At 44.4% G+C, this 24,323-nt stretch overlaps 1 protein-coding gene across 2 annotated transcripts in view; it reads left to right on the top strand.

Annotated features, from left to right (window-relative positions):
- ECPAS (Ecm29 proteasome adaptor and scaffold) overlaps positions 1 to 24,323 on the top strand; it is a 709,962-nt gene that overhangs the window by 584,600 nt on the left and 101,039 nt on the right. For both annotated transcript variants that reach the window (XM_078676653.1, XM_078676652.1), the window contains exons 41-42: positions 7,667 to 7,858; positions 16,995 to 17,209. In XM_078676653.1, the coding sequence (XP_078532779.1) occupies positions 7,667 to 7,858; positions 16,995 to 17,209 (407 nt within the window). The remainder of the gene's footprint in view (positions 1 to 7,666; positions 7,859 to 16,994; positions 17,210 to 24,323) is intronic.

The raw sequence follows: 24,323 nt of genomic DNA on the forward strand, positions 1-24,323 counted from the left end.
CCCGAAACGTGCCATCTGGGCTTAATGACCTCACTCATAAAATTTGTTTTACCTATGAATGTTTTGATTAAGCCTTAATGTCCCATTACCATGTTGGTAAGGTCACAACGAGATCTAAACTCCTCCTAGTTAGCTGAGGTGTGGTCAGAGGCTGAAGTTGCAGTGCTAACCGCAAAGGAGAATTTTAGGAAGGCCTTGAAAGTGGCATGGAGTACAATCCTACCTTGTCCAGCAAGAACAAAAAAGATATGACATCAAACCACCTTGAGATGTAGCTAGGTTTGAGGAAGGGCTGGATTCTATCTGATGGATGTAGGAGTGATTGTGAGATGCAGGGACACAGCCATGTAATCAGGAAGTTTCTACCCCAGAGAACCCAACAGTCCTAAACTGTACTTATTTCTCCCCACAAATTTCACATGGAATAAAGCTGTTTGGTCTCATGGAGAGTTGTCACTGAATATCTGACAGAGACATCTAGCTGCAGATGTCTTACCGTTGAATTTTCCAGACGTCAGACTGGATCCAGAAGAATTTTCTTTGAGCAGTACCCCTGCACGCCGGTAGGTGGCGTCCATCGGCTCTGTGTGGTGCCTTAAGCACCGAAAGTGATGTCCTCGTCACCTATATAGGCGCCAACGCTGTGCACTGATGTCAGTTCTTTTCCATGCCAGTCAAGCGCTGATCCGTGAAGAGGGAGAGAGCTATGATCTATCACTTTTGGACAGGATTTTTCAACATTTTGATGACCCTTTTTTAGTGTGAAGCTACAATGTTGAGGAAGACTTCAGGTTTCAAGCTACGCAGCACCTGTCACTGCGCCATGTTGGTGACTGACCCGCATTTGGTTTGTCTCTGGTGTCTCGAGCGTGACTGCCGGCATGGCTCTGAAGGCTTTGAGGGAGCGGTCCCTAAAGCTGCTTGCTGCTCGGCAGGTGACACCATGTCACTCGACTCCTTGGTGGTCGTGATCATGATCATAATGAAGAGGAAGGTCCGGGCGCCGCTCCAGGTGTCTCAGGTCCTCTTCGTCCCATTTAAAATCACCGGACTTAAGAAGCACTAGAAGTCGATGCGTGCTTTGACTTCTCCCTGTCCATCGGCCGACGTGACGGAGGAGCCTCGGCTTTCAAGGCCTCATTCTGCGGAACCTACGCCTGGGTCAGCTCCACTCCTCCCCGATTTTCCAGGAGCAGGAGTGACCTCCGCCCAACTCAGAGAATATTGAAGCCATGTGTCTAATTTTTGGGTGGCCTGAAGGCGCCCTCGCGTGCCTTCGGGCCCCAAGGGGTCAAAGGGGGCTCCATCGGGTTCAACGCCGGAAGTTCCGGCTCTATGCCCTTTCTTGGATCCGGACCAGCAACGTTTGTGCCACTATGACCTTCCCTGAAGCCATTCCCTATTCTGATGCTCCCGATGCCACCGGCGACGTCGACCCTAAGCTTGTACTGCATAGCTCAATGTCTATTCCGGCACTGACAGGGCATCCAGGTCCTAGGTCGTGTCCTGAGCCTTATTCGGAAGGGCTAAGAGTGGGAGAAGATTGGAAGGGGTCTCTGGACCCTTTAGATGACCAGCCAGAAGAGGAAATTGACTGGGATGAGGAATTGGGTGAGGCCAGTGGACTGATCACTTCTCCAGAAACTGGCATGCTTTCTCCCTCTACAGTGGCTAAGGAGGAGAGAGTATCTATTCTAAGGAAAGGAATCTGCAGCTAGAACTCTCTGTCAGATGAACAAGTTACTTCTCTTCGGTAGTGCCTTATCTGGTAGAGACTCTGTCTAGCTGCAGATTTCTTACCAACCCACCAATCCTGCCCGCTCTGTGAACACATTTCTAGGGACAGGGCTTTCCCCTTGCAGGGCCCTAGTTTTCCACAACAGTGTTTACTGTACTTCGTGGCTCCGCGCTCCATGCGTGGAAAGTAACTGACGTCAACTAGCCTGGGTGGCGCCTATACAGGCATCACAAACTTCACTTTGGCGTGGACGACGCCAAAGACGCTACGCAGAGCAGAATGACGCCACCTACCAGCACACAAGGTACTGCTCACAAAACATTTCTGATCCAATCTGACTCCTGGGGATTATTCTAAGGTAAGGAATCTGCAGCTGCTACCGAAGGTAAGTAACTTGTTTGTTAGGGTTAGATTTACTCAGTTTGCTCCTTTATTGGTTACACCACACTGAAACTGCCCACATTTATGCTTATGCTTCACATACTCACGGCCTATACCCCTTAAGCAACTTGCTCCAGGACCCCCACAGCGACTAACATACAACTGGGAGATAAACCCAGGTCCTTGAGACTACTTACTTGGAATGTAAATGGGCTTCTTGACTAGATTAAGCGTGGAGCAGTCTTGAGGGCGGGCCATATGGCCAGATAGCCTGCTTTTGCAGGAAACCCATATTCTAGATCATAAATGTCCTTTCTTGGCACGTATCGGGTTTACAAGGGTATTTCACTCTGGGGTCCAAAGAGGGTCAAGAGGGGCAGCTATACTCATGAAAGGGCACATCCAGTTTCACCACATTTAGACTTGGCATGACGGATTAGGATGTCACGTCGCAATCTCTGAACTTGTTCAAGGCAAACCCTTCTTCCTCATTAATGCTTTGCCCCCTCACTTTGTCACGGTTATTTTTGCAGACCATACTCCGTGTCATTGTGGCGTTCCCACCAGGGCCTTGGATCCTGGGGTGGACAGAAATTTTGTAGCGCACATTCAAATGGAATGTTCCGAGAGCTCGAGAGGTCCCCGTCCCGGATGGTATCAACTCGCCTCATAGATAAAATGGGCTTATTAGATGCTTGGCATTTCTGCGATCCCACAGACAACAGTTGCTAATTTTTTTGGGGGGGTACATAAGACCTTTTCCAGATTGGATTATTTCCTCCTCCCCAAATCCCAAGGCTACACAATATGCGAGACACACGTTTGGGTGTGCGGAATGTCTGACTACTCACCAGTTGAGTTGCTGGTGACGTTGGGGGAGAGGGGAGGCCCACCTTAGTGGCATTTGAGCAACTGGACCCTCGTGAATTTAAGTTAGCCCTGCATAATAATGTGGGTTCATTCGCCTACCACTGACCCTGTGGGAGACATTGAAGGCCACTGCACCGGCTTCATTAATAGTCGCCGCACAGCCCACCGGGACCGTGTTGAGGTAGAGGACTTGGAGGCGAGACTCCAGAAGTTGGAGGCTCAATATGTGGACTCCCTTGATCCGACTATCCTTTGAGATTCTCTACTTGCCAGCCCCTTCTTGTGTCAAACCTAGATGGATGACGCACTCTCAGGCTGGATGGCGCCTCAGTTCTATCGATCAGTGGGAGGAGAGCTGGGGAAAATCTAGTAAAACCCTCCACTAGCTTTGTTCGGTTGCATCTTCACAAGATCCCATTACCTTTGTTCTGAATACCCAGGGCGAAGGTTTGACGGATGAGCGATGGACGCTTTGCAGCCTACTACAGAGCACTATATGCTCACCAAGAAGCAGAGTGCTCCTCTGAAGTACAAACGTTTACACATGATCTCCCTACCTGAGTCCTCTCGGAGGAAGACAGAGAGACACTAGGGCTAGAAAACTATGGTAGACAAACTGGGGGTAGAGCCATTGATGCAGCTCCAACCATGGAGTCACTGGACCTGGTGGTTTCCTGCCCAAGTTCTACTATGCCTCTTGAAATCTCACAGGCCCTCATCTATTAGTGGTCTTTCGGGAGGCTCTGAGGGGCAACCTACTGCCCCTGAATTTAGAACATCTTACATCATTGTAATTCTAAAGCTACACCATCCACCGGAATTCTTTGAATCCTACTGGCCGATTTCTCTTCGTAACATCAAGGTCAAGGTGTGGTCTAAGGCCTAGCTATAATAGGCTGATCAAGGTCATCTCCACCCTCGTCCACTCAGAAGAGTCGGGCTTCATGCTGGGCCAGGCTATGAGACACATCATATGATACCTTTGCAAGGCCATCACACTGTCCAAGCACTACCACAAAGAGAGTGTGCTGTTACAAGTGGTCTTTTACCAGCCCTTTGGCTTGGTTGGCTGGCAGTTTTTATTCTCTCTCCTTGCCAAAATGAATTTTGGGCCCCATTGTATCAACTATGTCAAGCTTCACTATAAGGAGCTGTTTGCCCAGGTTAGGGTGGGCAGGGCCACCTCCTCTCCCTTTCTGGTTCAGCGAGGAACATGTCAGAGGTGCCTCCTCTCAACCCTCCATTTTGCCCTGGTCATTGAGCACTTGGCGGACTGGATTAGGGTAGATGCACAGCTGAGGGTATTTGAGAGGGGACCAGGGGCGAAGGAAAGGGTTGCATTATACGCAGATGATGTGCTCATATTTCTGCCGGATCTCCAGGGCTCTGGTCTCTCGTGCTCCAGATAGTGGACATCTTTCGTAGAATCTCGGGGCTCAGAGTAAAGTTCAGCAGGTCCTCGTTTTATCTATGGAGCAAAGGCATGCCGGAGTTGCCGTGGATGCCAGAGCTCATGTCCTTGACCCCCCTTATGTATCCGAGACATGGACGCAAGTCTCTCTTCCACCTTCTATATGGGGGGGGGGGGGATTGGTCCCCCGGAACCTCGCCCCGGCCATAAGGGTGGTCCTCGCAGCCTGGAGGGAGACGGGTGGCATTCATGGAGTGGAAGGGGCGGCACATCAGGGAGACACCTCTATGGGAGGGCAAGGCCCTGCGCTAGGTGGCTGGGCTATCGGGGTTCGGTGCTGGGAACTCATAGGAATTTCCGGAATTGGAGATGTCCTCCAGCGGAACTCACCCAAATTTTTCACTGTTCTTCAAGAGGAGTTCTAGCTCTACCAAACCCAATTCTATAAATACCTGCAGCTCAGTAACGCGGTCACTCCCTACATTGTGCACTTGGATGATATCTCAGAATTTAGCCCACTAGAAGCCAAAATACTTCTGACAAACATCTCATAGCACAAGATCTATCTCCGTTATATATCGGTCCCTGGTTGTTAGTGCTCCAGATACTTTTGAGGCCCTCCGAGAAGCTTGGGCTGGCAACCTGGGCCCTCGGGTGGAGGAGGACTCGAAAGAGTCTCTGGCTTCTCCCCATGAGGTGGCCATTGCCTCCCAATACCGCCTTATTCAGCTGCACTACTTCAACAGATTTTATTATACTAGGGAAAACCTGTGGAGGAAGGGGCTTTATTGAGTCTGCCGCTTGTCTGTGCTGTCCGACTGAGACTGGAGACTTCTTACATACAGTCTGGAGCTGTGCAGTTCTCTTCCCTTCTGGACTGGGGTATGTTATTGCCTTGAGGGGGTGTTGGGCCTGACCCTGCTGAGGACCTCCCAGTGTGCACTGCTGCACATCACGGACGGAATTGAAGGGAAGAGATATCTGCTCGCCCTACTATGGCTGGGCCTTACTGTAGCCAAATGTGATGTTGCAAGGGCGTGGAAGGAAGCTCTTGCTCCCTCACTGAATGTTTGGAAAGGGGGCTAGACTGCTGCTAAGGCGTGGAATGCCCTAATGATATAGCTCAGGCTGCCCCAAGAAAAACAATAACATTTTGTAAGGGTGGGCAGACTACCATGGGATATAATTGGAGCCGTGTCTTTGGCAGGGGAGGTCCCTAGCCGAAATCAAAGCATTTACGGCATGAGTACCTCTTCTGAGTGGGTTGGTGGAGATGAGTGGAGCGATCATTTCTATGGATTACTATACACGTTGTTGCGGTCTGTGGGTATATCGTTACATTTTTTGTTTTGTTTGCTACCTTTCTTTGCTTTGTCATATATTATAAAGACAGGTCACACAACCAGGCTGAATGGCCTGCTATCCAAAATGTTTGACAGATGTGTTGATATCATGCCTATTGGCTGTCTATTCATATTGTATTGTATTGCATTATCGCTAAAAACCCAATAAAGAGTTTTGAAAAGGAAAAGAAAATCTGCAAATTATGTTTTAGATGATGTATTGTGCTGCAATCCACAATTCTACATAAAAGCTTCAGATTTGCATAATTCCAGTGGCCCTGCTCATGACATCCCACAAACGATCAGTAAAGACCCCTGTTCATTTACCCCACTCTGGTGGTCTGTATTCTAGCTACACTGGTCTGAAGATTAATATAAATATATAGTGGAGGTAGGAAAAAACCTTTGTCTTGCACCAGTTCGCTTTTTTGATATCTGTGGTTCTGGGATCAGCATTATGTTTTCCACAAGTAGCCCAAGCACGTAATTCCAGATCATTACACAAAGCAGTGAAAGGATGTGGGCGAAGGCCGTTAAAACCAGAATAACTGCAATGAAGAACCTCCATTTAAATAGTGGTACAGTCACATCCTGGCTCACTTTCCCAGGCAAACGAGTATTGTAAGAATCTGCTGCTATGGTGTCACAACAATGTGATTTATTATATTTAAAGAAGAAATCATCTATTAGCTTCTCGTTTGCTTCATTGGCCAGGATTGTGTTTTCCCTTATTTATCACAGTTACCAAATCCAGGTTTGAGAAAAGACAATCCTAAGGGTTCGGGTGGGATGTAATCCAATCTATTCATCCCACCCATATAGGACTGGGGTGCAGAATAATAGTGGTCTTGGTCCCTGCCCTTTGAAAGCCAAATGTACTATTACACATATTCTTATGGACTGCGTTTTTTATCTTGCAAATCGGATCAAGTTTTTAAGACCTTTCTTTTTTAAATATAATGCTCTTCATAGGAACAAAGCGGTGGAGTTACTGTCAAAGATGCGATATTTTGATGTGGCAATTGGGGTTGCTCGGTTCTTACGATCTGTTAAACAGAATTTAAAAAAATTAAATGTAAAGGGGAGGTGAGGAGGGAGGTTCATTTAAAGGTTTTTCATTAATGTGTACTTTTTAGAACGTTTTATGGACAATTGTCTAAATAAACGTGTTTTTGAACCTGTCTTAAGAACACCAGAACATTACACACATTTTGGTCCTCAACTTTCATATGAACACATAATGCATTCTGGGTGTTGTAGTCTTGCGTTGCCATTGAATGCAATTAGACTACCATACCTGAAAATACTGGTTGTAGGTGAGAAGTTCAGAACTGGACACCTTATCAGCAATGACCTGGAATGAGCTGATCACACAGTCTGTGTAACTGTTTTGATACCGTGTAATAGTATCCATAACTTGCAAATTATGCAGCATATGTAGCATTTCACATGTCGAAAAAGGTAGATTCATTTGAGTTGGAGCTAAAAAGCTTTCCAGATTATAATGGTTCATATGGGGTGCGGGATCCAGAGGCAGATGAAAGTGGTACATGCACCATTGAACGCTATTCTTAGTTAATTTAAATCTGTTTTCTGCTCTGCATGGTGGACAGGATTCCCATTTGTGGTAATTGCATGGAAACTGTTGAATAAATCATTCTTATTGTTGGTAGTTCAGGTTCATGCATTGCAGATTTGTATGGAATGCCAACATCAGTAAATATTTCTCTTAGGCTGATTGTGTATGGCTTAAATGAAGAACTGCACTGATTTACTTGTTTTGATATTTTCAGAATTTGTGAAATCTGTCATCATGTGATTTGTGCTATCTTTATGGATGGTCACTGAAGTATGTATAACAATTAACTCAGTTTTAAAAATTATTGCACAGTCATTTTTAATCTGCTTTCCTTCGTCCTACAGAACCAACATATCGTTCAGCTTGCGTGTTAACTGTCCATGCAATAGGGCGTTATGCCCCAGATGTGCTGAAAAATCATGCTGGGGTGGTTCTGCCGCTTGCGTATTTGGGCATGCATGAAGTGGCAGATGATGAAAGTGAAGAGAAGGACTACTCCAGTATGTGGACAGAAGTATGGCAGGAAAATGTGCCAGGTATATTTCTCCTGAAATTTAACATTAATGCTGAAATGGAATTTGAAATCAATGAAAATATTGGTTCTATGGTAGACTGCTTCTTAAACTACAGTGTCCATTTTCCCCATATGTTTGCATTGCAGTTTTTTATCATAGGATATGTGTTCTCTTTTAAAGGTAAGTGTCACCTATAAATTGCAGCACAAACATGAACTGACTTTACTTTTTGCAAAAGGACTAAGGCAGGTCTACATTGGCTAACTTAATATTTGTGCAATCGTGGTTTAATAAAAATAAATCTAGGTATTTCATAAAACCTGCAAAAAAGAACCCCAACAAATTGCAGTGTACATTTTTGACAGTGCCATCGCAGGCGCAGCTAGCCAATTGTCTTGACCAAGCATGCTGTCTCAGGATGATCACTAAGCGATGGGCCATATTACATTTCAGCCTTGTTAGCACAAACATGAACTGAGGCTTTAATAGGTGCTCGCTCTATGTAAGGTTGTAAGCCTTCAGTAACCCATAGTTCAGCATACATAGAGACACTGATTGGTTGACACTCTCTTTGGTGTCTTTTCTCTTCAAATAGCTGTGGGCACCATCTTTTTACGCACCCTTACTCATCCAGCTCAAAGATTCTGGGTCATTAAATATGTTGGGTCAATCCAGCTTTGAGCAATTGTTCTTAACATGCCTCAACCAGGGAATGTGCAAAGCTAAGTCAAGAGTGAGATAGTCCTGAATTGTTAGACTAAGCTTTGCTACTTCATTTGTCCACACCCTATACCAAAGTAGAAGGGAGTGAAGCCAGGATCCTCCTGAAAAGTTAGTCCCAACTGTTTATGAGTAACTTATGTTTGGCAGCTGGCTAGTTCTAATATCAGTATATCAAGATAATGTTGGGGTGTTTACGTATTCCTGACATCTCCCAATAAGTAGCCAACACTATACACTTTGCTTGATAGATAGTACCGATCTTTCTAAAGGGTTTCAGACTTTAATATCTTTTAGAATGCAAAAAGGGTGGTTATGGCCTTCTCAAACTGATTCTAGCTTTGCGGTTTCCATGTGCACCCGAATCAAAGTGTACACCCAAAAACGAGAAGATACCTGTATACTTCATCTGGGCACCCATCAAACTAAAATAGCAGGAGCAGTATGATCTGAAGATCATATGGTTTATCTGAATTTACACTGAGGCTCAGCTCGCCCATGAATTAAACATATGTATTCAAAAGGAATTGGAAACCCTTTCGGGTGCTGGACAATTATACTGTCATTTGCATGCAGAAGTGCCGGCAATTGGCACTGACCTATTTGAGGCATGTACCTACATCTCTCAACCAACATTATCTCCAAGTTGTTCATGTAAAGTTTAAAGAGGAAGGGAGCAAAAACACACACCTGCCTGACCCCCCTGTCAGTGCAGAAATGCTCAGTGCATTTAACATTAACTCCATACCTTACTCTGGCATTTGAGCCAGTGTAGATGTCCGGTAGAAGATTAATAATAGATTTCTCCACCCCACCTCCCTCAATCAAGTGCCACAATTTAGGATGGGTACACCCTTTTTAGACACCATATATTTTGTGATTAGTAATCCCAGGTTCAAATAGTCCTCATACCTCTACGGAATCCATATTGAGTGACAGAACTACAAAATGTTCTGCACACTGATCCAACATAGCTAGTAGTATCTGCCAATGATTTTGACTAGGACCTTGTTGAGTCATTGGTTTCAGTAATTTGCGATTTGATAACTTACAAAAACGTGTTTGAGACTTTACCATATGGCTGTGTGAAGCACACAAAACTGTGTCTGCCAAGTAATCCCTAAGCCCCAAAGTAATTTCCTCAACCCAGTGTCTCTCAGAGTTTTTGACCTTCACTGTGACTCCAGAGATGTCATTTTTGCACATTTGTTCCAGCCACCCTCTCCTCAAGCATTTCCAATGAAATGGGGTGGTATAGCCTAGGCTTTAAGGTCCCCCTCTGATTTATCTCCATTTTAAGCACTAATTGGCACCAATTTAAGCTTACAACATCTACACGGAACACCTTCAAGCTCCACCCAGTGGCACAGCATTGTTTAAATGCATGTGCAGCAGTTTCTTCACTTCTTCACTATTTTAATTATTTCACTTTAATTTCTGTTCATTGTCTTTTCTACATTCATCACTCTTTTCATCCACATGCCAGGAAACGCAATTTTCCAGGTTTCTTATGTTAATGCAGGGCCATCCGAACCTCTTAGCAAAAACACGTGCTGAAGCCAAAATCCATCAAAAGCAGTTTTATTGTAACCCAATGCATTTCAGGCCTCTCAGGGCCTTTCTTCAGGGGTGACTGCAAGTACAAGATACATAAATTAGCCCACCATCCGTCACTTATGAACCACAGTAGCATGTACATCAATATTATTCTCAATGTTAGCATTGTTAATGTAATTTTCAGAAGGCTATAGGCATATTATACACGGAAATTCTCCTTCACATAACTAGTAATTAATGTGCTATGCCGCTGTCAGTTACCTCCCAAACGCTTTTGAAACCGTCTTATCAATGCCTGTATCGTCATCCCTCCCCCAGGTACTTTTAAACCTCACATTGATTCCTGTTTCTGAAACATACAAGCACATTTACCGGCTTACCTGCTGTCTATACACACAAACTCCCTCCCACCACGAGCAAAGTCATTTCTCTTTGTGTCTTTCAACCACTTTGTTATAAACGTGACATAATAATAATAATCCACATTTGTAAAGCGCGAACCATCACCCGTTAGGGTCTCTAGGCGCTGGGGGCCGTCGGCAAGATTAAGCAAGTTATTGCCCAGAGTCACATGGTGCTGGGCTAATCTGCCGCCGGCCATGGGGATCGAACCATGATCCCCAGATTCCAGAGTCAGTCACCCTGGCCACGGCGCCACACCTCATTCGCCCCTCCCTCCATGATCTACCCACTTAAAACAACATCATTAGCACCTGTGGCATTCTTAGCCTCCCTTATTCACTCTAAATTATTCTAACTCCCATGATGCACCAATCATTACTACGTGTTAACGTGACTGGAATCTGCCTCAATACAATGCGAATGAATTCTTACCTACGTTAACATTAAACAACATTGATCTTTATAACGCATTTGTACGCTTTTGCTATACTCATGAAATACTTGACAATCATGTTTAAAACTGAAATAAAACACACTCGAGGATTCAAGATATTCCGCCTGGCATAGGAATGATGCTGTGTCTTTTCCAAATGTCATGTACTCAAAAATACCCCACCCCGTGTATGTTGTTCATCAATTTAAGCTTAGCCATACTCTTATACTATGTGGTGTTTCCCACTTTAGAGAATTTCTGATGGATACTTCTAAACACAGATTTCTCACTTTAGAACATTCCTCGGGCGCCTGAATGGATGAGGAGATGCTTCATAGCAACGCTCATGTGCGACAATGGGTGGCTTATTGCTGCTCTGCATTGACTCATACTGCCCCGAAGCGACAGAGCTTAACCTTATGAGGCGGAATCAGAGGTTTGCTCCCAAATTTGTCAGTGTCTTGACGACTTTCAAGCTTTAAACAGTGAAATTGGGAATATGGAACTACAGAATGTTCATAACACCGCCGCCGGACTGGTCCTCAACATCCCCCTCCACAACCACATCACCGAACACCTGCAAGAACTCCATTGGCTCCAGTCAACAAAAGAGTCCCCTTCAAGCTCCTCACACACACTTACAAAGCCCTCCACGACTCAGGACCAACATACCTGAACCACTGCCTCTCATTCCTCGTACCCACCAGACACCTCCGCTCCACCCAACTGGCCTTGGCCACCGTACCACGGATCCGCAAGACCAGGACCGGAGGAAGATCCTTCGCCTATCTCGCCCCCAAGACCTGGAACACACTGCCTCTCCACCTCAAGCAATCCCTGTTGGTGACCCAATTCAGGAAGGATCTCAAGACCAGGCTCTTTGACTGATCCCCAGCGCCCAGATGGATCAGCACCCCTGCCCCTCTTCCCCCCCCCCCCCCTTCCGGCCCCTCTCTCAGCGCCTTGAGACCCTTGGGTGAGTAGGCATGCTTCACAAACCCTGATTGATTGATTGATGTCCTTGCTGAAAATGACAGGATTCACGCCATGCCATGACTGCAAGAAGCCCCCATCGGTCACCGATCCACATGAGGTGTGTCTTTGCTGCCTTGGTTCAGCACACCACTCTTAAATAGTGTGATAAATGTGCCCTCATGCATGTGAAAGGTGATTCAATACCAGGAGGCAGAGCTGTACGTGACTGAGCACAAGACGTTGTTGTAGCCATCAATTAGGATCCGCTCCTGCTCCAAATCACACACCCAGGCTTTGCCCCGATCTCGAGGCCATTCTAGTGCCCGTTCCACATTCTGCTCCAATTCTTGTAAGTCCGTGTCCAATTGCAAGCATAAAAAGAAAACCAGAATTAGACACTTTCCCACCACTCGGACTACAAGGAGAAGGTTCTCCGGCATCAATGTGCAAGTTGCATTCCATCAAGGTTGCGGGTCACCAAATGATTCCTCAGTTGATCACCACATGCCCTAGTTTTCTGGGCTGTCCTCAACACCATAGGAGATTGAGGCTTCAGAGAGGACATGCTGCAGATATTTAGCGTGGTTCATGCTCCATCCGTCATGCCTTTGTGCCCCAGGAAACTACAGGGTCCTCCAGTGGAGCACTTCTGCTCCCTGCGGACTACAACTGGGCCCGTACCAACTCTGGTACAGACTTCCACACTTACCCCATGACGCATGTCAGTTGCCGATGCTGATGCTGAAAGATGACCCAGTCCTGACATCTTTATACAATCCCAAACTGGCTCCATCCCGGGCTTGATCGATGCTGTGCTTTAAAATTACAAAGGGCAACTGGTTGTCATGCTGCCTGACTGTAACCTTGTGCCTCTGTTGCATTACAGTTATTAAGAGAGGCTCCATTATCTTTTTGGTTTTCACTCTGATACTGTACCAGAGCAGGGTTCACTCCAGGATGTTTATTATGGTGCGAGTAAATTCTTGCTTTGTGTATGGTTAGATAAACTAGCCACCAGAAAGAGGGTTACAGAAAGTAAGTCATATGTTCTTCAGGGTCATCTCACGAAATTAGAGTTTAAAATGTTGATAGTTGTTTATTTGTGCTAGCCAGGGACAGAATGGTTGTGTCAAAGTGAAAACTAAGTAGACAGGCCCACATTTTAACTTTGAACATTGCTACTGCCATAAAAAGTTATGCCTTGTAGATCCTAAATTGCGGTCTAGTTGTTGTTGTGTCTCAGCGAAGAAGTATGTTGATAAAGACATTCATGATATTCAACTACATTATAGTTTCAATGAGGTCTTACTTTTTGACGCTTCCAGAATTGGCATATGTGTCTTCATGTGGTGGAATTTTGGCTTCCCAGGAATGTCTGGATGGGGTATGACATTTTGGATATCAACCAGTAGAAGAGGGTGTATAGAGATTGTCAAAGAACACTGACAAAAGCCATTTTCTGTAGAAATCATGTTATTGACATTTGTATAGCTTACTGCCTGACGTTAGTATTGTTTTGTTGCACTGTTGGCTGGGGGTGCCTTAGTACATGTGTCCCGGGTTTCTCCCAGCTACAGAACAGAATGAAGATAGTTCCCGAAGCAGAAGGCATTCTCCTGACCTCTCACAGAGAGCTTAACAGCATAGCAGTGTTGACTGCAGAGGTATATTAACTTGAATGTCCTCTTTCTCATATAAACACCCAGAAAGGCACCCAAAAAACGACCTACTGCAGCCTCCATGTGTGATTGCGATGGTGTAGAAGATGATGTATTACCACAGTCAACATGCGTAAACATTCTCTGGCATATTTGAAGACCTTGATTAAGCATGGACTTGGGTGGAGTAGGAAATGTAAACCTTTCCTTGTCTATTCCTTTGGCAATGCTAACATTGATGTCTGTATCATGGGTCGGTGTGGCGGGCTTCTACCCTGCTTCCAGACATTCAGGAGGATAGTAGACCTTCCCTTAGAGTGAACGATATTGTTTATCTTGATACCGACCGTCTTAAAGATTGCACACAGGATCTTAAAAAGTCATTAAGTTGGTTACATTTTATCATGTTGTTTATAGTTTGTTGAAATGATAATGTGATGCGTTGCTGTTTACGCAAATGTTCCGCGCACTGATACCTTATGGGTGAGTGCACTATATAGCAATGCAAAAATAAATGATTAAAATAAATAAGCCTGAAGAGCCTGAGAGTGCGATCTGCTTGGCACCACCATTGGAAGATGAGAAAATGGCATGCAGAGAAACTAACAGCTGCCCCAGATTTTTCTTGCCCACCAGCTTTGGATCTTGTGCTCATGCTTACGTAACCCACAGAAATAAGGAAAGGTTCAGGTTCCTCCCGACTACAATTCCACCTACCTCCAAGTTGGACTGCTGGAGACATGCATGTCTTCTAAAGCCACTTTCCATTTTCAGCATATCACAGATCTGAAACAAGGATATGTCTTTGTGGAATCCGTTCTGCCAATCAGAAAATCAGTTCGTTAATACTGGCCTGAAAATAGCCGGAAAGAAACCTTTAGTCTGTAAAAATCCAGTTAAGTGAAAGTGTCAATTTTTTAAAATGTAATGCGTAATACTGGGGTTGAGTCTGTTTTACTTGCCTGCTGATTTTGTCAGATAAGTGTCAGAGGCACATGAAGATTGATTGGCGTGTCTAACTCTCGATTTTGTTTTGAAATGCAATTATTTAAAAATATTTGCTCGACGTGTCAGTATTTCTAAGGTGACATAAGAGTCGTACTGTTTATACCCTCTCAGAAATTATCAAGTTGTTAAGTCTCCACTTTGACAAATTAGCAAATGGAAGAAAACCTTTTCAAACAAAATGGAAACACATTTTGTGGGAAATACGGGTTAAAACAGAACTAAACTTTAGACTTTTCTTAACATCTACCGAGGAAGACAATCCTAGAAATCGTCAGAGAAACTAGAAATTAATTATGGAACAGAAAGAGTGAAGAAACAAAACGGAGATTAGGGGGAGACTGGGCATGTGAACAGGAGCAGAAGTAACTTAGAAATAGAACAAACGAAGTGACACCGAAGAGTATCAGAAGAGGCCCAAATACCCTCCTCTCCAATATACACAATGTTTTTCACATTGCCGCAAGATGTTCACCAGCCACGAAGAAGTAGTACGTGTCAGATGGTAGAAAAATGTAAAATGTTTAGGGCTACATATTTGTGAATTGTTTTTCTGTCTTCTCCCATAATTTAGACATCATCTCTTATTTTATTTCATTGGGATCCAATCTTAAGGGCATACCAAAAAGGAAACTGTACAAGGTGATATTAGAAGCAAGTCCTAGGCAAAAAAGGCCAAACATTGTTCTACACTGAGATCAGTTTGTAGACATAACTGCACCAGCTGCCACACATTTCAAAGAATGTTGAGCACAAAGGAGCGCTTTCATCCTGCTCTAACAAAAAATATTGTTACAATACTACTCAATCTTATCTACTGTCTTTCTGGGCTAAACAAAATTTAAACAGCACCTTTCTTTCCATGTGGTTGGTCTGTGTGTTTAAAATTATGCAGTGGTATCTGTAAACAAATGACAGATTGTCAGAAGTGTATTAAAATCAAGTTTGTGTTATTTGAAAAAACTTTGACATACATTAACGACATACTGATATACGTACTTTATTGGCACAATAAAACAGTGGTAATAGCTACATTTGATGCTCCTTACAGATTGAATACCTAGCAAATCATGGGATAATGATCACACATGCTGGTGAGAAGTTAGTTGATGTCCAGAGGTGCATAGGTGTGAGTGTGGGAAATACCACAGTTTTGACATCCTCAAAATTTACCTCAACAGAGCACTCACATGTCAATGAATTAGAGACGGTGTTAAACCTCAATTTCATGAGGCAATATGTCCCGGGGTAAGGCACCTCTCAACACATTAAAATATCAGAAAACTGTCAATTAAAAAAGAGGGCCCGCTCAAAAGTTGAGTTTTAGATCAGCTGTAAATTAAATGATTTTATTGCAAAACTCAGACGTAAGGCTATAAAGGTACAATGCTCTGAAGGCACTGTGCTAATAGGGTATTACAGAGAAGTGCAAAATCAACAGTCCCAAATGGTCAGCAGAATCAAGAGAAAAACGGACAGCATCCCAAGCAGCATAGGAAAGAACTCACAGAAGATCTGGCTCACCTCTGAAAACCGAAGTTTTGTATGCATTATTTTCATTTATTAAATTATTAATACAGCATATTCATTGTGATATAACCAAATATGTTACATTCATAGCAAATCAGGGCACAATTCCATTCAGCACCATATTGCTTTAGCACCTAAGAACTATCCTAATACATGGATATTGATATGGCATAAAAAGGGCACACATGGCAAGATGGCAGAGTAAAGAAATGTAGGAGGCAGGGAATATGATTAGACAGTCATAAGAAAGAGTCTACATCAACGCTGTTGTGGGAAAAGGGATTGTTCAAAGGGGTAAGCACAACATGTATTTGGACAACTGAGTGGAAGCCAAATGAAAAAGGAACAATCTCCAGGGCTACCTGAGACTGGTTCACAGCAAAGCTCCCTCTGTAATGTGGACTCGCAAGGGGCTATGTACTGGGGGTGGCAATAGGGCAGGAGACCTGTGCAAAGCACTGAAAAGTGGTTGGCACACAGAATCAGTCAAATGGGTCCTGAAGCAAGATTGTTGACCGCTTATTTTGGGACTTGCTTAGTTTCCCGGGAGTATTGGAAACTGCCAAAGTAGGGATTGCCGAGATCTTTCTTTATTTTTAAGGTACCTGTGGGGCTCCATGATGTCCATTTACTACAGTTTTGCCTATTCCATTCCTTACACAGTCTTTCATTCAGTGATCCACATACTGATGCATATGCTAAGTCTGTTATTCTAAATTGGACTGTCATTATCATGCAACAGTTAAACCAAACGTTGAATTGCTTAAACAGTGAAATAGTGAAGTGCCTAAATAGTGATCACACACACATATTTAACATTTTGTGTTGTTCTAGGTTTTTATAAAGATTCTCTGTATCTCTTTTTCAATGCATATAGGGAGTTCTGGAGGTGGGATTAAATTGTATATGCAGGAACTGCTACTCATCACACAGAAGGCTTTGCAGTCCCAGTCATGGAAGATGAAAGCCCAAGGTGCAGCTACCATGGCCTCTATTGCTAAACAGCAGACTGGTTCTCTGGTACCACCACATCTAGGCCTGATGCTCAATGCACTTTTACAAGGATTGCCTGGTCGCACATGGGCAGGCAAGGTAAAGTATCTAAGTGCACCCTCCATAAATGTTCTTACATCCTACCTTTATATGCATACAACATTTTTTTTTTAAAAACGTTTTCACCTGATGAAATTCCAACGGAATCTTTTGCAATTATTATATTAGATTGAAGAGCAGGTGTATCTTTATCAGATATTTGTTTTGTTTACTTTAAGAACAGTTTTTATATTGACTGTTGAATTGTAAGTAATGCAAAGTTAGGGCTACAAAATGTTGTGGGGAAATCCATGAGGAAATTCTGCTGTTATTGAACTTTTGCTGCTACTCGAGCATTTCTGCTGGTTGCACACTGCACTTTTGGGAGCATTTTACTTGTGTCTGCCAAACGTAGCGCCATTTTTACTCTGCTCCACTGGACCATTTTCTGGGCTCCATTTTGCTTGGGTTAGTAGTCTTGTTGCTATAGAGGAGCTCCCAAGCACCTACTTAAGGTGACTGATGCCACGGATGTTCAGCGGGCGCGCCACTGATGCGCCGAAGGCAAGCACATCTGCGCCTGCCCACTTACGGATTGCGTCCAGCGCCAGCTGTGCTGCTCGTTTCTCTACCTCTCAGGTTTGCCCCCTTACAAGAGAAGCTCTCCGAGCCTTGAATTGCGATCTGTGCCACTCTACCTTGCTTTATGACCCTGCAGTTGAGAGTGCCTCTGACTTTCTGTGTAAAGCCTGTGATTTCACCCTAAAGGCTCTAGCCACGCCTGGGGAGGGGTTTCGATACCCCACGTGGCATTGAACAAAGTGGTCGGCTTTAGAGCCCACCTTATTTACTGTAGGTCCCTCCCCAAAAACTGCCCGTCATATGGCTTTTACTATCTGAAAATACTTAGAATCTCATGTTTCTCACTGAAACATGTCTCAAGGACGGCTCTAATCCAGACCCTGCCTTGGCCATTCCCCTGGGTATCGGATCCGGTGTGCCAACCAGGATGGAGATAGGTTGAGAGGTGGTATAGCGATTATACTCAGGGATACGTTGAAGGTTTTGTCATCTAGGTTTGGCAAATTGGGAATATTGAGGGCCTCGCCTTCTGCATCAACCTTACCCTCTCTTTCTCCTTCGCCAACTTGCTGATCTTTAAACTCCCGGACTGCTCCAACAGCTGCCTACCTCAAATATGTGATGCTATTTCCCAACTATCCTTACAATATACCAACTTCACTTTTTTGACAGACTTTAACACTCATGTTGTTGTCCCGAACTGCTCCAGGCTTCTCAGTTGACCCAGAACCTGGCAGGCCTTAACCTGACCCCACCCATATAGCAAGCCACATATTGGACATCAGCTTCTCCAACATTACTGGTCTCCAAATCGGTGTTCCCATGCCTCTGGTATGGACGGACCATTTCCTTGTCATGTTTGCTTTTTATGGCTTATGTAACCTGTTAGAGGCCAGGACTGCACCGGAGTAGGAGAAACTGGCAGAATGTTACAAAGGATGCCTTTGTGCTCTCTTTTCAATCTACCTTTCCATCTTTCACAGGCAATCCCGACAATGACTAACTCTTATTTAATCAATGGATCGCTAAGGCTTTGGCTCTTATTGCACTCTTAAAAACACTTGAGTCCAAAAGATCCAAGCCATCTGCTTTTAGGTTTTCCCACCGCAGCTGGAGAAGGTCTTATTACCCTGTAGCAAAACACTCCTACAAGACGGCTCTCAAATATTTCTGCAAACTTACGCTGCAAACTATGAGAGAGCATATGACGTTGCGTAGCGAGAATACAGACCACTGTTCTCATGAAGTCTTAAATATTGAAAATTCCTTTATCGCCCCTGAAATGGTTAAAAGTGCCTCTCACCCTTCGCCTGCCCTCTGCCGTAGCCTCTCTGACTTCTTTGATGAGAAAATTCAAAAACTTTACTCAACTTTCCAGAAAGAAAGCCGGCTCAGTACATTCACTGATGCCCACGCTAGTCTATCAACACTTTATCTGAATTTTGCCCAATATCTGAAGAAGATTCTCTTGAGGAGCGACTGAAATGCAAATCCAGCTCCCCGGAGGACCCCCAGACACCTCCCCTCACCCCTAATTTCTCAGACTGGTTGCTCTCACTGTAAATCCTTTTCTCAACATGATTTTGAATGCCTCCTTGAAATCTGGTGTCTTTCCTGCTATCTGTAAACAGCCATTCCTGCTGCCGCTCCTAAAGAATCCTAATGCGGAACCTAGTGTGCGCAGCAATGTCAGGGCCGTCTCATTGTTACCTGCAAAGGTCTTGGAAAAGCTGGTAAATCAACAACATTATTCCTTCATTGAAGCAAGCGATCTGCTTCATGACACTCAATCTGCTTGAGGCCGCCTTATTGGAAGCGTTGGGAGTCCGTCGGAGAAATCTTGGCGGCAGCGCATCTGCCATGGTGTTGCTGTTAGACTTGTTGGCAGCGTTCGACACAGTAGCATACTCTAGCTTGCTAAATAATTAAGCCTTTTTGGCTTTCAGGTCACTTTTCTGTCCTGGATTCGATCATTTGTGGAAGAACGATCTCAGCGGGTTTTCCTTCACCCATTTTCCTTTTCTCCCAAACCCCTGGTCTGTTGGGTGGTCAGGGCTCTGCCCTCAGTTTGCTGCTCTTCAGCCTTTACTTGGCCCCTTAGACCACTGTAGGAAAGTAGTCTCTGCTTTCATGGTTACCCTCACTTTTTGCTGGTGTCAGTATGTTTTTTTACTAATCTGACTGGGATCTTGCTAATCAGTACCCCAGTCACTGTGCTTCCTCCCTAAATTGACCATGGTAAGTACTTCTGTCCATCCACAATTGGCTACTGGTTTACGCTTGTAAGTCCCTAGAATATGGTACTAAGGTACCCAGGGCACAGGCACACCAACGGTCTCCCATGGGCTGCAGCCTGTATTGTGCCACCCATGAGAGACCACATAAACTGTCACTACAGGTCTGCCCTCCTGCTGCTGAGCCGAGCTCGAGCAGGGGAAGGTAGAACAATAGGTTTCCTGTCGCAGGGAGGTGTGACCACCTCCCAGACAGGAGTTAGTGTATTGGGCTGGGTTGGGGGTGCTTGCCAGCATCAGACTGCTTTGAAGGGCACATTTGGTGTCCGTCTTGCATACTCCACTTTTAGCCAGTTCAGTGAGCCGTTAGCTCCCGCTCTGGCATGAAATTGGACAAAGGACATGGGAGTTTCCTCCCCTCTGTCCAGCCCCTCCTCTGTGAAAGACCCCTGAGTCCTCCTAACCCCCTTCCTGGAGTATTTAAGGTCTTACCTTTGGGTGGGCCTTAGATTCGTTGTGGGGCAAGGCTCAAGCTTAAACCCCCTCACTCTTTGACCATCTTGGCACTTGGACTTCGCTGGACTTTGCCTGAAACCGAGACTGCATCAAAGAAGACTCCTGCTGCTTCTGGTCTCTCTGTTCTGCAAGCTTTCTTCATTTTCTGTGCTTCTTCCAGGATCTTCAACAGACATGTGGGCATCAAGGACACCCAAAGTAATCTCCCTTGGAGTGAAGAGTCACTCCCCTGCATCTGCAGGCACTGTAACAAAGTTGACCGGTCTGCTGCTCCTGACATCCCATGGATTTCAAAAGGCTCAGCAACAGAGGTGGTGGTTCTGCAACTCCCTTGAGGCCTGACCTGTCCTCTCTGTAATTTTGAGGCCAATATCCCTAGACGGAACAGCGGGGACCACACCCCTGTGCTCCACGTCGACTTGCCATTGCCAAGGCTTGTTCCCGCTTCACTCCAGAGATCTTCCCACAAACACACATGCGTAGAGTTTGTCTGTCTACTTCCTGCGTTATAATCAGAATACGAACACGGCAAGAAGATTGCTATGTAGTGGCTGCAAGACGGGCCCAGATTGACACTTCTTACATTTTTTTAACAGAATTTTGTGATCACGCTATATGGTTTTAACTCGGAATTAATAGGCTAAACTACCTTGTGATATTTAAAACAAAGGCTATTGATTGTGCATCATTACTTTAAGCAACATATTGAGAATATTGCCTTTGGAACCACAGAAATAATTTCTGACACAGAGACGCCATTTGAATATATTGGACAGTCTTGGAAGTTTTGTGTCTCATAAAGCACTGAATAAATCCTCAAAGCAGAGTAGACATCCCAACTGAAAGATTTGGTTGGAGCCTCAACTTCTGCCAATGCGCCAGCTGCTCTCTCCATATACAATAAATGGTTGTAGCTAAGATGGTCCCCTGATGAAGGCACACATGCTGAAACGCGCATAGTTCTCCTCTACCGCTAGCGTTCCTACGATCTACAGTGACATCGGACATTTCAACTGAAACCAAACTGAATAATGAATTGTAAATGAGATATATGACTATGTTGCTGCTATATATATTTTTTTAACTATTTCTTAAAGAAAACAAATACTTTACTTACAAAAATTTTTAAAAAAATAATAATAAATGTTAATATTGGTACATATTTTTCTGTTTTCTTTTGAATTAATGCACAGATTTATTGTTTATCAATTTTTTTTCATTGCTTAGAAAATTTTATGGAAAGGTATTCACTTGCTTATGTACTGTTTTCCCCCAACAATTCATGTCCCTACGACTAGCAAGTATATTGTGCATGTAGGGGTCCCTATTTTCTAAAAATATGTTCCTGCTAAACTCCAGAGATCTTCGGCTACAAGAAGCTCCAACCTCCAGCATCTCTTCCTGCCAAGTACTGCATCCTCACTGCATCCTCTGCACCTTGGTCCTTCCTTCTTGGCATTGCCAATTGGATGGACTCCAACTTTTTAAAACTGAATGCAGAGAAATCTGAGGTGCTCTTCTTCAGCCATCTCACCCGATTTGAAGCAGCTTCACTGGCTTCTTGTTGTGAAGAGGGTTAAGTTCCAATCCCTTACATTGACATTCAGAGCCACTGGGGGCAAAGACCCTCGATACCTGAGAAATAAACTCGGTGGATACCAACCGGAGAGATCCCTGAGATCTATTCCCCTGTGGTAGGTATTTTTTTGGGACTGACCGCTTACCTTTGAAACATCTTGCCTATCAAGCTCCATATGGCCGAGTCCTAGCACTGCTTCTGGAATGATCTAAAAACCTGAATCTTTAACCAAGTGTAGATATGAGTGTCCGCTCTTATTCTACAGTTTCTGCTTTTGAGCGCTGGGACGCCTCAGTCGAGGCAGCCATACGCTTTACAAATACCTTTGATTGATTGATCGATGCCCTAGTGTTCCCACAAAAAGTATTTGTCTTTTGAACCTCCAACATATCGCTATGACACTGAACAACACTCATATATCAAGGGCACAGGATTGTTGTTTTTGTCCCAATCAGCAAATAAGAGTCACATAGGTTGCATTTATAGCTTTTTGTTATTTCTGAGCAGTAGGGCTCTGTTCAATTCCATGCAAGGGCAATAGGACCAAATCCCCACTTGGACATGATAGTGGAATGAGTTGTCCTAGATGCATTTGTGTAAGAGCGAGAGTTCCTCTGCATGCTGGATCAGTCCAGGAGGTATCCCAGGCATGGGATTAAGGTGTTTCTAGAGGCTGGGGCCCTCCACTTTGGGTTTGACTTGCCTGAAGATTTTCATTCTCTGCGTGTGTTTTTTTTTTTCCATCCAACAGTGAACCCTAGAAACATTAATGCGTGTCTCCGAAGAGTGCTTGAAAGCTCTATTTCTAATAGATAACTGTTCCCTCCGATTTAGATATGATCCTCTTCTGCACATTTTTCTATGCATGACAACTGACAGGCGTTAGATGACACTGCATCACACCAGTCATCATTTCACATGGCTTCAATGGAAGTGAAGTAGCAGGTACATGTAAGGTACCAAAGGCTTGGGTGGCAAATAGTTTTCATTTCTTGGGAGGTAGGGCGCCGAATGTACCCGTCAGAATATTCAGACTTTAGGCCATACTCTGTATGTCCCAGAAAAATGTATGCAACTTTATCCCCTTCTCGGAATGTCAGTGCTGCCTGGATAAGTCACATGGTCTTGTGAAGTTCTCCCAAATGCTTTCCAGGCAGTTCGAGAGAGGGAAGCTACATTGATGATTGTCTCTGATAGTAACCTCTTCTTAATGCTGGACTCCATTCTGAAGGTGCTTACTGGAGAAATTGCCCACATTTTTTTAGAAACACTAGAGATCCTCCACATCCTACAGAAAAGAGGGGAAGGAAAAATATAGAGAGGTCCATGGAGTTGTCTGATGTCTCTTCGGAGGCCATCCTGATTCTTTAGAAGGCTTTTCCAAAGAGGTTACTTCCCCTCCTTCTTGTGACTCTGAGTTCCAGTTTCATGCTTACCAAAAAGCAATGATTGCTAGTTTTGCATCTGCCACACACACACACACCCTTTCTTTGGTGTTGGTTTGGTATTACACGCAGTACTGGCTGGGTTTTTTAAGGCTATCTTCCAATTGTACCTAACTCCACTGAAAAGTTGAAGACCATGCATTTGAAGAAAAACTGTTAACTTGAGAGTTGGTGCCATCAACACTTAAATTGATGTTGAAAAATGTCTCTCTGGGCAGATGCCACAGTTCAAAAAGGTCACAACATCATAGTTCTTTGTCATATTTGGGTCAGATTCTGACACCTAAGGGTCCCTAAATTCTCGATTCAGCTAAGTAGATGATCTGCTTCTTCAAATTCCCTTCGAATCTGTATTTTATATTGACTCACAGATTGCTTGCATGCTGGACACTTCCCCAGATGCAGATTTTCCTTAGCTAGAAGTAATCTCTTATCCGAGATATTGTCTGGAAATCAGTCCTCTGAAGCCATTTAGTGACGCCTTAATAGATGCCATACGAGAGGCATTAGAGGAGCTGCACTGACGTCACTTTCTTTTCTAGCTTTCTCTATTTTGCAGATCCAAAGTTCCTCTCCCGAGAACGTTCTCTACCAAATTATTTCTGCTTGTAGTGTTTTCAGGGGTGTTTCCCCCGAACATTTCAGGTTTAAGCCTTCTCATTCTTGACAACACAAGATGTTACTATTGGAACCTCAGGACCTGTGTATCTGGTGCCTGGGACCCACATGTGACTCCAAGCCTTGCTCAAAAGGTGGCCTCATGCACATCAAGGCCATAAAGCAGCAGGAGGCCAAACTCTTTCTGGCACACACAATCC

The sequence above is a fragment of the Lissotriton helveticus genome, chromosome 2_1 (assembly GCF_964261635.1).
Source record: "Lissotriton helveticus chromosome 2_1, aLisHel1.1, whole genome shotgun sequence".
Classification (NCBI taxonomy): domain Eukaryota; kingdom Metazoa; phylum Chordata; class Amphibia; order Caudata; family Salamandridae; genus Lissotriton; species Lissotriton helveticus.